Genomic DNA, 15579 nt, shown 5'->3' with positions numbered 1-15579 from the left:
TTGCTCAGTCGTGTCCGACTCTTTGCAACCCCATGAATTGCAGCACGCCAGGCCTCCCTGTCCATCACCAACTCCTGGAGTTCACTCACACTCATGTCCATCGAGTCGGTGATGCCATCTAGCCATCTCATCCTCTGTCGTCGGAAATTATGACTGATATTGATAGAGTAAGCTTTAAGCTTTAACTTAGGCAGTCTTAAAAAAAAAGTCTACATTAAAGTAGAAAGGAGATTGATTTAGAACAGATCAAATTAAATCCTCTTTTACTTAGCTGTAATGAAAATATGAAAGTTGTTACCTTGTGAAGCTTCACATGCTGGATATATAAATAAGCTCAAGAAAGGTTTACATGGTATGTATAAAAACATATATCCCTGTGAAAGTTAAATCCATAATGGATTATTAAGGGGACATTAGAGCCATTCATGATATACTGGCTAACCTTTTAAATCAGTATAATGGAAGTTATATGCTAATACTATCTTGTCCCACAAATACCACTTACCATTGCTGTCAAATAGCAAAATTCTAGACTGTATAGAACATTGATCTGGCCTGGCATGATATTTCCGCTGTTTTTATGTGCTGATAATCATTTTGTACTACTCATTTCCTGTAAAATGAAAGCACGAGAGTGACCTTAGGTTTGACCTTGAGGGTTTTTTTTTTTTTAGATTTTTGTTTTTTTTTAATGTGGATCATTTTTTAAAAGTCTTTATTGAATTTGCTACAGTATTGTTTCTGTTCTATGTTTTGCTTATTTTGACCTTGAGACATGTGAAATCTTAGCTCCCCAACCAGGGATCAAACACACACCCCCTGAATTGGAAGGCAATTTTAACCACTGGACTGCCAGGGAATTCCCTACCTTTGAGTTTTAAGGATGAATATTACTTATGTGATACAAGTAATATATTTTTGTGTTAAGCTTTTAAATCTATATTGTCATTTATTATATTAATATGAAATTTTCATTCTGTTCACATATGTCATGGATTTTTATATTTTCATCTTATGAAGCATTTTTGTGTAATCAAAGGACAAAATAAAACTTAATTTCTTCTAATTTTATTTTAATTTTTTGAATTGTTATAATCATTTTTATGTGTATTTACATCTTATTACAGAGTCTAGAAGACCCAAATCCATTTGAATTGCAAATTTTGGTTCATCAACATGTCACTTCTTGTGATCCAATAAATAATAAGAGAAACTCATATCTGGAAAATAACTCTGACCAGGACCCTCCACATGTGTTAAGGAGATCGTCCAGACTAAAAGTAGTCAGAGAGGTAAAGCCCACAGATGACATGAATAAGATGCCAGAGAAAATTTTACCCAAAATACTTGGCTGTGAGGATCAAACAAATAATAGCTCTTCAACTGAGAATTTCAGGTATGCTATAGACTTATGCTTGGGACATTAGAGTAAGTTTACAGTTCAGTTCAGTTCAGTCACTCAGTCATGTCTGACTCTTTGTGACCCCATGGACTGCAGCATGCCAGGCCTCCTTGTCCATCACCAACTCCTGGAGTTTACTCAGATTCAGTGTCCATTGAGTCAGTGATACCGTCCAATCATCTCATCCTCTTTTGTCCCCTTCTTCTCTTGTCTTCAATCTTTCCCAGCATCAGGGTGTTTTCCAATGAGTCAGCTCTTCGCATCAGGTGGCAAAAGAATTGGAGTTTCAGCTTCAACATCAGTCCTTCCAGTGAACACCCAGGACTGATCTCCTTTAGGATGGACTGGTTGGATCTCCTTGTAGTCCAAGGGACTCTCAAGAGTCTTCTCCAACACCACAGTTCAAAGCATCAGTTCTTCGGTGCTCAGCTTTCTTTATAGTCTAACTCTCACATCCATACATGACTACTGGAAAAACCACAGCTTTGACTAGATGGACCTTGTTGGCAAAGTAATGTCTCTGCTTTTTTACAGTTATGTCTAAGTAAAGAACTTTATTTTTCAGTGTTGTTACATTTATTTTGCAATTAAAAAAAACCCAGAAAACACCTTTACTTTCTCTTTTTAGGCTAAAGTAATGGGAAATTGTATTTTAGCTTAATGCTAATTTTCTTTCTTTGTTTAAAATCCATCACCACACATAGTTACAAATTTTTGGGGGGGGGGGTGGATGAGAACTTTTAAGGTTTACTCTCTTAGCAGCTTTTCAAACATGTAATATGGTATTATTCACTATAGCCACCATGCTATACGTTACTACCTTTTGACCACCTTTACTCTTTTCACTTACCCACCCTGTCTCTAACCTACAGAACCAGTCTATGCTCTGTATCCATTAGTTTGTTTTTTAGATTCCACATATAAGTGAGGTCATACATTGTTTGTCTTTCTCTGTCTGGCTTACTTCTTTTAGCATAATGCCCTCAAGGCCCATTTGTATTGTCACAGGTGGCAGGATTTTCTTCTTTTCTATGGTTAAACGCTTTTCCATTGTGTGTGTGTGTGTGTGACATTTTCTTTATCCATTCATCCGTTGATGGATACTTAGGTTACTTCCATGTCTTGACTGTTATAAATAAAGCTGTAGTGAAAATGGGACTGCAGATATTGTTTTGAGACAGTGATTTTGTTTCCTTTGAGTAGATACCCAGTAGTGGAGTTGCTGGATCCTATGGTAGTCCTGTTTTTAACTTTTTGAGGAATCGCTATGCTGTTTTCTATGGTGGTGGCACTAATTTACATTCCTAGCAACAGTGCGTGAAGGCTCCCTTTTCTCTGCACCCTCTCCAGCATTTATTATTTGTAGACTGTTTGATAATGACTGTTCTGACTGGTATGGGCTGATATGTTATTGTGGTTTTAATCTGCATTTCCCTGATGACTAGTGATACTGAGCACCTTTTCATGTACCATTTGGATGGTGGGCCATTTGGATGCTTTCTTTGGAAATGTCTCGTTAGCGCCTCTCACATTTTTTAATCGGATTTATTTTCTGTTTTGTTGTTATGTTGTATGAGTTATTTATATGTTTTGGATACTAGCTCCTTTTCAGATATATGATTTGCAAATATTTTCTCCCTTTGGTAGTTTTTTAAAAATTTTTTTTCATTTTGTTGATAGTTTCATTGTCTATACAAAAACTTTTTAGTTTGATGTAGTTTCACTTGTTTATTTTTGCTTTTGGTGTGAAATCCAAAAAATCATTTCCATGACTGATGTCAAGGTACTTACTTACATTTCTTCCTAGGAGTTTTATGGTTTCATGTCTTGTGTTTAAGTCTTTACTCCATTTTGAGTTGATTTTTGTATGTGGTTTAAGATTGTTGTCCAGTTTTTTTCTTTTACATATGACTGTCCAATTTTCCTAACACCATTTATTGTAGAGACTATCCTTTCCCCATGGTATATTCTTGGCTCCTTTGTCATAGATTAATTGACCATATATAAGTAGGTTTATTTTGGAGTTCTCTATTGTGTTTCATGGATCTATATGTCTGTTCTTATCTCAGTTTTTTAAAGTTTTTGATCAGTGCCATACTACATGGCAAGCCCTTTCTTTCTTGCAGAGAGCCTGCCTCTTTTCCCCTAGAAGTTGGAAATAGAGTAGATAGTGGCATGCCTAGGTGGGGAGTGAAGGACAAGAGACTCAAAATACTCACACTTGTGACTGACTGTCCCTAAAGGAGAGATACGATAGATGAGAAAAAGATAAGCCTAGAAACCATAATAACTGGCATATGTGTCACTGAATTATCTGCAGCTTACTCAGGAGCAATCTCCTTGTATAAAACTGCCATCATGCCTTTGAGTTTTGAAAAGTATTAGTCAAAAATTTGGTATGATTCTCTGTGAATGTTTGTAGAGAACACGATAGTAATTTTAAAAACGTTTGATTTTCAAGAATGCAGAATCCTGCTTTAAAGATTGAAGGTAAAGGGAAGACTGTTCCTTCATCCAGGCTCAAGAATGGAGAACAGATCAAGAAAAACAGAAAACCTGCAGGTAGGCCTGTTTTCTTTATTTCTTTAATAAGTCACTTACGGAAACAGAATTCTGGTACTAAAAAGGATTTAGAGATTATTGTGTCTCAACTTCCTCATTTTACTGATGAGGAAGTTCAGAAAGGATTTTCCCCAGCGCCGTGCAGCTCATCAGCAGTGTAACTAGGACTTGATCCTTAACTTCTACCTCCTAAGCTTCCCTGGTGGCTCAGTCAGTGTCCTAACTTCTACCTCACAGGGTCATGTATTTCCTAAACTTGTACTTTTAAGACAGTAATTTCAGAACCCTTTTTGGATTCAGATGTCTGACCTCTTTGTGGTGTGGCTAGCCAACATAGGCTTTGGGAAATTAAACCCAGAAGAATAAATAGAGGAAAGAAGGCAAACGTATTATGTTTGTAGATGTTATTTCTTTGTTCCTATATGTAAAACCTCAAAGAATGAACTTAAAACTGTCAGAAATAATAAGAACCTAGAAAGACGGGTTACAAAAAATAGATGGTGAGACAGTTGGTAGAATTGAGATATGGATTGTAGATTAAAGAATAATATTTTATCAGTGTTGAATTTTCTTAATTTAATCACTATGTAAGGTAGTGTCCTTGTTTTTAGAGAATATATCCTTAAATATTAGTGAGTAAAGGAGCATGGTATATACAAATTATTATTTCTGTGTATATACATGTCTGTGTGCATGTATATATAAAGAGAGAGAGAGAATGATTTAAGTGGTGGCAAAATGTTAACAATAGGTGGAGCCTTTGTTTTATTTTTACAACTGTTTTATAAATCTGAAATTATTTCCAGCTAAAAAGCTTTAAAAACATGTAACCTTTGTTTTGTAATAAAACAAAAGATGACAAATATCTTTCATATATATATTACACATTTTCAAAATATAAAAGAAGAACCCATTTACAATAGTTACAAAAGTGAGAAAATACCTACTTACGTGCTGCTGCTGCTGCTAAGTCACTTCAGTCGTGTCCGACTCTGTGCGACCCCATAGATGGCAGCCCACCAGGCTCCCCTATCCCTGGGATTCTCCAGGCAAGAACACTGGAGTGGGTTGCCATTTCCTTCTCCAATGTATGAAAGTGAAAACTGAAAGTGAAGTCGCTCAGTCATGTCCAACCCTTAGCGCCCCATGGACTGCAGCCCACCAGGCTCCTCTGTCTATGGGATTTTCCAGGCAAGAGTACTGGAGTGGGTTGTCATTGTACCATGCCTTCATGAAGACAGTGTAAAAATTATGCTGAAGAATATAAAAAAGATGAATAAATGGAAAGAAGAACTGTATTCTTGACAATAAAGATTCAGTATTGTAAGAAACTTCTCCCTAAATTATTCTGTAAATGCATGGCAGTGCAGTCAGAAACAGATTTCGTGTATTTGTTAATTGTGTTTTTTTTGTTCTTTGTTTTTTTGCTTTATAGGACTGGAGGCTAGCTTGAGAATAATATAAAATTTCAATTGGAAAAGTAAATATAAAAACTAGCCAAGAAAATTCTGAAAAAAAATAAAAGCAAAGGAAGAATAGAGAGGAACAAACCAGCTCTACATAATATGAAAGCAATTAGAAAAGCAGTAAAAATTAAAATAATTTGATACTGGCACAAGAATCGACAGATAAATCAATGAAGCAGAATAAAGTGTTTAGATGTAGAAGCCAGATACAATGGGAATATGGGGTCAGGTCTGTGATAAATATGGCATCTAAAATTGGTGGCAGAGAGAACTAAGCAATAAGTCATGAAAAACACAAAACTGGATCCCTATATTATTCCTTATACCAAATTTAATTCCTGTTTGGCCAAAAAGTTAAAAAAAAATGCCCTAGAAGAAAAGACAAGTGAATCTTTTTCCAACCTTGGAAAAACCTTTGTGTAGAACAACTCAAACCCAGAAGCCAAGAGGGAAAAGGATGATAAAATGACTACATTCATTAAAAAAAAATTGTATGGAAAAATATCCTAAAGAAAATCAGTCATCAAACACAGAAGAAATATTAATAACAATGACAAGGAGTTAATTATAATTGTATGCAAAAACCTCTTACAAACAGTTAACTATAAAGAACATAGGTAAGGGATATGAACAAGGAATTCACAGAAAAAAAATACATAAATACTTGAAAAGATTAGCATCTCATTCACATTTAACGAAATGCAAATTAAGAGGTGTAATTTTCACCTAAGAGAATGCCAGTAAACATTTGAGAATTCTCAGTGACAGGACTGCAGCAAAATATGGTTTTGATAATAGTGTGTGTTCAGTCTTTTTACAGGGTTGTTTACTTATCCTCATCAGAAGTTTAAATCACAATTCTTTTGGATCAGCAATTCTACTTAGAGGGATTTATTCTATGGTTATGTTTACTCAAATACGTAGGTATATTTTATAAGGATGTTCATCGCAGCATTGTTTACTATAATAGAATGACTTAGAAACAACCTAAATTGAATAGTTAACAAACTACAATATAACCAATTAAATAATACTCAGTCATTTATGAAATCAGAAGACTATAAATATGTGGATAAGGAAAAAAAGCTATTTTTTTTTCATGTAATAAGACTCGCTCAAATTTCTTGTTGGAAACAATGCAAGCAGCAGTTTTAAAGTACTAAAAAAAAATTCTGTACCTAGAATTCTATACCTAGAACCTAGAATTCCATACCCAACATAATATCTTTCAGAAATGAAGGTGAAATAGTTTTAGACACACAAAAGCTAAAAGGACTCATCATCAGCAGACCCGTATTATAGGAAATTTTAAAGGACATTCTTCAGGCAGTAGAAAGATGACACTCAATGGAAATCTACATTTACACCTTGAAGATCGTTGGACTTGTTAACTATATGTATAAAAATTATTCCATCAAACTGTGGAGAATTCTTAAAGAGATGGGGATACCAGACCACCTTGCCTGTCTCCTGAGAAACCTGTGTGCAGCTCAAGAGGCAGTAGTTAGAACTGGAACAACAGACTCTTTCAAAATTGGGAAAGGAGTACATCAAGGCTGTATATTGTCACCCTGCTTATTTAAGTTCTGTGCAGAGTACATCATGTGGAATGAGGCACAAGCTGAAATCGAGATTGCAGGGAGAAATATCAATAACCTCATATCTGCAGATGACACCACCCTTATGGCAGAAAGCGAAGAGGTACTAAGGAGCCTCTTGATGAAAGTGAAACAGGAAAGAGAAAAGGCTGGCTTAAAACTCAACATTCAGAAAACTAAGATCATGGTATCCCGGCCTATCGCTTCATGGCAAATAGATGCGAAACAATGGAAACAGTGACAGACTTTCTTTTTCTGGGCTTCAAAGTCACTGCAGATGGTGACTGCAGCCATGAAATTAAAAGACGCTTGCTCCTTGGAAGAAAAGCTGTGACCAACCTAGACAGCATATTAAAAAGCAGAGAGATTACTTTGCCAACAAAGGTCTGTCTAGTCAAGGCAATGTTTTTTCCAGTAGTCATGTATGGATGTGAGAATTGGGCTATAAAGAAAGCTGAGCACCAAATAATTGATGCTTTTAAACTGTGGTGTTTGTGAAGACTCTTGAGAGTCCCTTGGACTGCAAGGAGATCCAACCAGTCCATCCTAAAGGAAATCAGTCCTAAGTATTCATTGGAAGGACTGATGTTGAAGCTGAAACTCCAATACTTTGGCCACCTGGTGTGAAGAACTGACTCACTGGAAAAGACTGTGATGCTGGGAAAGATTGAAGGCAGGAGGACAAGGGGATGACAGAGGATGAAATGGTTGGATGGCATCACTGACTCAATGGACATGAGTTTGCTCAAGCTCTAGGAGTTGGTGATGGACAGGGAAGCCTGGTGTGCTGCAGTCTGTGGGGTTGCAAAGAGTCGGACATGACTGAGCGACTAAACTGATGGATAAAAATGCAGATTTTTTTCTTATTAATCAATTTTAAAGAATAATTGACCATTTAAACAAAAATAACAATTGATTATGAGATTTTAAATGTACATAAAAGTAAAATGCCTGGTAATAATAACATAAAAAGACTTTTAGGGGAGAAATGGAAGTATACCACTGTAAAATTTATGTAAGGAGATATCATTTGGAGGTAGACTGTGATAAGTTGATGAAGAAGGGAATGGCAACCCACTCCAGTATTCTTGCCTGGAGAATCCCATGGACAGAGGAGAGCCTGGTGGGCTGCAGTCCATGGCATCGCAGAGAATCGGACACAACTAAGTGACTTTCCCTTACTCGCTCACTCATGATAAGTTGAAGATACACTATAAACCCTGAAAAAAACATTTTAACAAATAACTAATCACAGTGAAAAGTCAACACAGATGATATAATGGATTAACAAAAATATTCATTTTTAATCCAAAAGGAGGTAGAAGAGGGAAAAGAAAATAAAGAACGGATGAGAAAAACTGAAAAAAAATAATAAGATGATACTCTCAAACCCAACCATATGTTAACAATCACACTGAATATAAATGATTAAGACACTCTCAGTTAAAAGGCAGAGTTGTTATATTGGGTAAAAAGCAAGATTAAACTATATGCTTCCTTTCAGAAACATATTTGAAATATAAATGCATAAATAGGTTAAAATGAAAAGAATAGAGGGAAAATATACTTTGCTAGCATCAGTTGTATTAGTTTCCTGTGGTGATAACAATTTACAACAAAGTTTGTGACTTAACACAAATTCATTCTCTTACAGTCCTGAAGTCAGAAGTCCAAATGAGTGCTGGGAGTTAAAACCAAGGTCTCAGCAGGGCTGGTTCCTTCTCTGTGCTCAGCGAAAAATGTGTTCCTTTCCCTTCCAGCTGCTGGAGGCTATGGTATTCCTTTGCTGCTGGCTGCTGCTGCTGTTGCTGCTGGCTACATCTGTCCAATCTGTGCTTCTCTTGTCACTTTGCCTTCCCCTCTTTTAATCTTTTTGCTTTCCTCTGTGTTTAATTTTAATACAAAATTTAAAGGTTATACTCCATCTGCAGTTATTACAAAATGCTGGCTATATTCCCCATATTGTACAGCATATCCTTGTAACCTGTCATACACCCAATAGTTTGTACTTCCCACTCCCCCGCTCCTATATTGCCCCTCCCCACCCCACTGATAACTAGTTTGTTCTCTGTATCTGTGAGTCTTTTTGTTATAGTCATTAGTTTTTTGTACTTTTTAGACTTCACCTAAGAAGGATACCATGCAGTATTTATCTTTCTCTTTCTGACTTATTTCACTTAGCATAATGGTCTCTAAGTCCATCCATATTCCTGCAAATGGTAAAATTTAGTTCCTTTTAATGGCTGAGTTCCCAGTGGCTCAGGGGTAAAGAATCCACCTGCAATGTAGGAGAAGTAGGTTTGATCCATCTCCTTGAGAAGGAAATGGTAACCTACTTCAGTATTCTTGCCTGGGAAGTCCCATGGACAGAGAAGCCTGGTGGGCTACACTCCATGGGATCGCAAAGAGTCTCATACAACTGAGCAACTAAACAACAATGGCTGAGTAATATTCCATTGTATATGCATACCACATGTCCTTTATCCATTCATCTGCTGATGGACACTTAGGTGGCTGCCATATCTTGGCAATTATAAATAATGCTACTATGATCATTGGGGTGCATGTATCTTTTTAAATATTGTTGTTTTTTCATGTGTATACCCAGGGTTGGAGTTACTGGGTCATGTGGTAGTTCTATTTTTATTTTTCTGAGAAACCTCCATACTCTTTTGTGCAGTGGCCACACCAGTTTACATTCCCACCAACCCTTTCATCTTTAAAGAATTCTTGTGATTGTGTAGATACCCAGATAATCCATGGTAAGATTCTCTTCCCTAGATCCTTAATCACATCTGCAAAGTCTCTTTTGCTATCTATAAGAGAACATTCTCAGGGTTTGGGGGATTAAGATATGAAGGAAGCTGTAAGCAAAACAACAGATTGGGAGGAAATATTTGCAAATGATGTGGCCAACAAGGGATTAGTCTCCAGAATTTGCAGATAGCTCATGTGGCATAATATCATCGAAACAAACCAACCAACCAAAAAGTGGGCTGAAGCGCTAAATAGACATTTCTCCAAAGGAGGCATACAGATGGCCAAGAGGCACATGAAAAAATGTTCAACATCACTAACTATTAAGAGAAATGCAAATCAAAACTACAGTGAGATATCATTTCACACCAGTCAAAATGGCTATCTTCCAAAAATCTACAAACAGTAAGTGCTAGAGGGAGTGTGTAGAGAAGAGAACCCTCCAACACTATTGGTGGAAATGCAAATTGGTATAGCCACTATGGCAGAAAGCGAAGAAGAACTAAAGAGCCTCTTGATGAAAGTGAAAGAGAAGAGTGAAAAAGTTGACTTAAAACACAACATTCAGAAAACTAAGATCATGGCATCCGGTCCCATCACTTCATGGCAAATAGATGGGGAAACAGTTGAAACAGTGACAGACTTTATTTTGGGGACCTCCAGAATCACTGCAGCCATGGAATTAAAAGATGCTCGCTCCTTGGAAGAAAAGCTCTGACTAACCTAGACAGCATATTAAAAAGCAGAGACATTACTTTGCCGATGAAGGTTCGTCTAGTCAAAGCTATGGTTTTTCCAGTGGTCATGTATGTATGTAAGAGTTGGACTATAAAGAAAGCTGAGCACCAAATAATTGATGCTTTTGAACTGTGGTGTTTGTGAAGACTCTTGAGAGTCTCTTGGACTGCAAGGAGATCCAACCAGTCCATCCTAAAGGAAATCAGTCCTAAGTATTCATTGGAAGGACTGATGTTGAAGCTGAAACTCCAATACTTTGGCCACCTGGTGTGAAGAACTGACTCACTGGAAAAGACCATGATGCTGGGAAAGATTGAAGGTGGGAGGGGAAGGGGATGACAGAGGATGAGATGGTTGGATATCATCACTGACTCAGTGGACATGAGTTTGAGCAAGCTCCAGGAGTTGGTGATGGACAGGGAAGCCTGGTGTTCTGCAGTCCATGAGGTTGCAAAGAGTTGTACATGACTGAGATACCAAAGTGAACTGAACTATGGAGAACAGTATGGAGGTTGCTTTCAAAACTAAAAACAGAGCTACCATATGACCCTGCAATCCTACTCCTGGACGCACATTGGGGGAAAAACATGGTCTGAAAGGATTCATGCACCCCAGTGTTCATTGCAGCACTGTTTACAATAGCTAAGCCATGGAAACAACTTAATACTCATTAACAAAAGAATGGATAAGGACGACATGGTACATATATACAATGGAATATTACTTAACCATTAAAACAAATGAAGTAATGCCATTTGCAGCAACATGGATAGACCTAGAAATTGTCACCCTGAGTGAAGTAAGTCAGAGAAAGAGAAATATTGTATGATATCTCATATATGGAATCTAAAAAAGAAATGATAAAAATGAACTCATTTATAAAACAGAAACAGACTCACAGACTTAGAGAACAAACCTAAAGTTACCAGGGAAAAGAGTGGGGGGATGGGGTAGTTAGGGAGTTTGGGATGGAACTGTACACATTAGTATATTTAAAATGGATAACCAACAAAGTCCCACTGTATAGCACAGGGAACTTTGCTAAACATAATATACCAACCTAAATGGGAAAAGAATTTGAAAAAGAATAGATACATGTTTATATAAAATAAAATATTGCAACTCTCAAAAAAAAGATATGGACATCTTTGGAGGACCATTATTTATCTTACCGCACAAATTAGAAGATGACTGAAGTCACTATATACTGTTATATAGAACAGCATATATTATGAACTGTATACATTATATAATACATCATTAGTACCAGACAGAGTAGATTTTAGAACAAAGAATCTTAGCAGGGATAAAGTTATTTCATAATGATGCAGGGGTTATTTCTCTAAGTGTGTGTGTGTGTGTGTGTGTGTGTGTGTGTGTGTGTGTGTGTGAGTCACTCTTCTGCTGCTAAGTCGCTTCAGTCGTGTCTGACTCTGTGCGACCCTAGAGACGGCAGCCCACCAGGTTCGCCCATCCCTGGGATTCTCCAGGCAAGAATGCTGGAGTGGGCTGCCATTTCCTTCTCCAATGCATGGGAGTGAAAAGTGAAAGTGAAGTCACTCAGTCGTGTCTGACTCTGTGACCCCATGGACTGCAGCCTACCAGGCTCATCCGTCCATGGGATTTTCCAGGCAAGAGTGCTGGAGTGGGTTGCCATTCCCTTTTCCAGGGGATCTTCCTGACCCAGGGATCAAACCCTGATCTCCTGCATCACAGGTAGAGTTTTTACCGTTTGAGCTACAGGGAGAACTCTTCCCCAAGTGTACGTAATAATTCTAAATAATTTTTCTCTCTTTTTCTTCCAGTTTTGTTGAGATATAATTGACATACAGCTTGGTATAAATTTAAGGTGTACAACATAATGATTTGACATTATGTATATCATGAAATGATTACCACAGTAAGTTTAGTGGACATCCATCATCTTATATAGATACAAAATTAAAGAAATAGAAAAAATTTTTTTTCTTGTGTTGAGAAGTCTTAGGATTTACTCTTAACCACTTTCACACATAATATGCAGCAGTGTTAATTATATTTATCATAGTGTACATTATATCCGTAGTACTTACTTATAACGGGGAGTTTGTACCTTTTGACTTCCTTGATGCAATTCCCCCAACCCCTTCCCCTTACTCCCAGTAACCACAAATGTGGTCTCTTTTCTAATGAGTTTGTTTATTTGCTTATTTTTGAAGTGTAATGACCTCAACTTTGCATTGGCTTCATAGTGATTCAGTGGTTCTATACTTTTTAAATTGATCATTATGGTAAGTCTAGATACCATCTTTTACCATACAAAGATATTACATATTATTGTATTCTCACACTGTACACTTATACTTGCTGCTGCTAAGTCACCTCAGTCATGTCTGACTCTGTGCGACCCCAGAGACGGCAGCCCACCAGGCTCCTCCGTCCCTGGGATTCTCCAGCAAGAACGCTGGAGCGGGTTGCCATTTCCTTCTCCCATGCATGAAAGTGAAAAGTGAAAATGAAGTCGCTCAGTCGCGTCTGACTCCCAGCGACCCCATGGACTGCAGCCCACCAGGCTCCTCCGTCCCTGGGATTTCCCAGGCAGGAGTGCTGGAGTGGGTGCTGTTGCCTTCTCCAACATACCTGGGCCTCCTTTATTTTGCAGCTCAAGTTTTGTACCTCTTAGGACCCCTTACCTGTGTCTCTCATCCCCTCACTCCCTGCACTCTGGCAACCACCTGTTGGTTTTCTGAATCTGTGACTCTGTTTCTGTTTTGTTACGTTTGTTCATTTGTTTTGTCTTTTAGATTCCATATATAAGGGAAATTGTGCAGTGTTTGTCTTTCTCTGTCTGACTTATTTCACTTAATACCCTTTATGTCCACCCATGTTGTTGCATATGGGAAGATTTCACTTTTCATGGCTGAGTAATACTCCATTTTTGCCTTTTCATATTGTTCATGGGGTTCTCAAGGCAAGAATGCTGAAGTGGTTTGTCATTCCCTTCTCCAATGGACCATGTTTTGTCAGAACTCTCCCCCATGACCTTTCCATCTTGGGTGGCCCTACATGACATAGCTCATAGTTTCATTGAGGTACACAAGGCTGTGATCCATGTGATCATAAAAAGCAGAGACATCACTTTGCCGACAAAGGTCCGTATGGTCAAAGCTACGGTTTTTCCAGTAGTCATGTGTGGATATGAGAGTTGGACCATAAAGAAGACTGAGTGCTGAAGAACTGATGCTTTTGAACTGTGGTGCTAGAGAAGACTCTAGAGAGTCCCTTGGACAGCAAGGAGATCAAACCAGTCAGTCCTAAAGGAAATAAACCCTGAGTGTTCATCAGAGGGACTGATGCTGAAGCTGAAGCTCCAATACTTTGGCCACTTGATGTGAAGAACCGTCTCACTGGAAAAGACCCTGAGCCTGGGAAAGATTGAGGGCAGGAGGAGAAGGAGGTGACAGAGGGTGAGATGGTTGGATGGCATCATTGACTCAATGGACATGAGTTTGAGCAAACTGTGGGAGATAGAGGACAGGGAAGCCTGGTATGTTGCAGTCCATGGGGTCGCAAAGAGTAGGACATGATTGAGCAGCGAGCAACAGCAATATTCCATCGTATACACATGTCACAGCTTTACCCATTTTTCTACTAATGGACAGTTAGGTTGCTTCTATATCTCTAAAGATGCTGCAGTGAACGTAAGGGTGCATACATCTTTTCTAGTTAGTGTTTTCACAGAGGATCTGAATAGACGTTATTCCAGAGAAGACATAGATGGCCACAGACACATGGAAAGGTGCTCCACGTCACAAATCATCAGGGAAGTGCAAGTCAAAACCGCAATGAGATATCATCTCACACCTGTTAAAATGGCTGTTATCAAAAAGACAGTAAATGACAAGTGGTAGGGAGGTTGTTGAGAAAAGGAAACACTGCACTGTTGGGAAATTTAATTGGTACAGTCACTATGGAAAACAGTATGGAGAGTCCTCAAAAAGTTAGAGCTACAGTATCATCCAGCAATTCCACTCCTGGTTATCTATCTGAAGTAAACAATTATTCTGTTAATAACAGAGTTTCAAAATGCATGAAGTGGAAACTGATAAAAGTGCAAGAAGAAATAGACAAATCCACAATTATAGTCAGTGATTTTAATGCCAGTCTTCAGTGATCATTAACTCATTATAGTGACCCAAGTGGACAGTAAGGATAGAGGGGATTCAAACAGTGCTGTCAGACAGCTTGGTCTGTTTAACATCTGTGTAACTTTCCACTCAAGGTCAGAAGATAACACATTCTTTTCAAGTGCATGCAGAATATTTATCAAGATAGTTTATATGCTGAACCATAAAAGAAGTATCAATAAATATAAAAGGATTAATATCATAAAGTTTTTTATGATTGCAAATAGAATTAACAGAAGATGAGTAACAGAAAGATCTCTATAAAATCTTGAGATATTTGGAAAGTAAGTAGCACACTTTAAAATAACCCATGGGTCAAAGAAATTTAAAGGAAATTTGAGAATATGTTTAACTAAAATAGAGTGAAAATACAATGTAGCACACACAAAAAAGTCACTGCAGGAAGGCACTGTCTGAAAGCCAGGAAGAGGTCTCAGCAGAAACAGAATTTTGTAGCACCTTAATGTGGACTTTCAGCCTCTAGAACTATGAGAAAGTAAGTTTCTGTTTAAGCCACCCAGTTTGTGGTACTCAGTTATGTTAGCCTTAGTCAACTAATACTAATAGTCAATAATAGTCAGCTAATTTCATGAAGATGTCATGAAAAGAGTGATGGGGGAATTGTAGTACTAAATGCCTATGTTAGAAATAAAGAACCCTCTCAAATCAGTGATACCAGCTTCTAACTTAAGGAACTAGGGAAAAAAAAAAAGAGTGAATGAAATCCAGAGTAAACAGAGGAAAGGAAATAGTAAAGGAGAAAACAATGGTAAAGCAAAAATCAATGAAATTGAAAACAGAATAATAATAAGGAAAATCAATAAAACTAATCTTGGAGAAGATCAGTAAAATTGATAAACCTTTCTCAAACTGACCAGGAAAAAAAATAG

General features: G+C 37.6%; 1 protein-coding gene across 1 annotated transcript in view; it reads left to right on the top strand.

Annotated features, from left to right (window-relative positions):
* ANKRD31 (ankyrin repeat domain 31) overlaps positions 1 to 15579 on the top strand; it is a 134182-nt gene that overhangs the window by 33683 nt on the left and 84920 nt on the right. Inside the window, exons 8-9 of the mRNA XM_069595327.1 lie at positions 1128 to 1396; positions 3864 to 3964. Of these exons, the coding sequence (XP_069451428.1) occupies positions 1128 to 1396; positions 3864 to 3964 (370 nt within the window). The remainder of the gene's footprint in view (positions 1 to 1127; positions 1397 to 3863; positions 3965 to 15579) is intronic.

The sequence above is a fragment of the Ovis canadensis genome, chromosome 7 (genome assembly GCF_042477335.2).
Source record: "Ovis canadensis isolate MfBH-ARS-UI-01 breed Bighorn chromosome 7, ARS-UI_OviCan_v2, whole genome shotgun sequence".
In the NCBI taxonomy this organism is placed as follows: domain Eukaryota; kingdom Metazoa; phylum Chordata; class Mammalia; order Artiodactyla; family Bovidae; genus Ovis; species Ovis canadensis.
The sequence above is the reverse complement of the archived record's forward strand: the minus strand, read 5'-3'. Positions and strand labels throughout refer to the sequence as shown.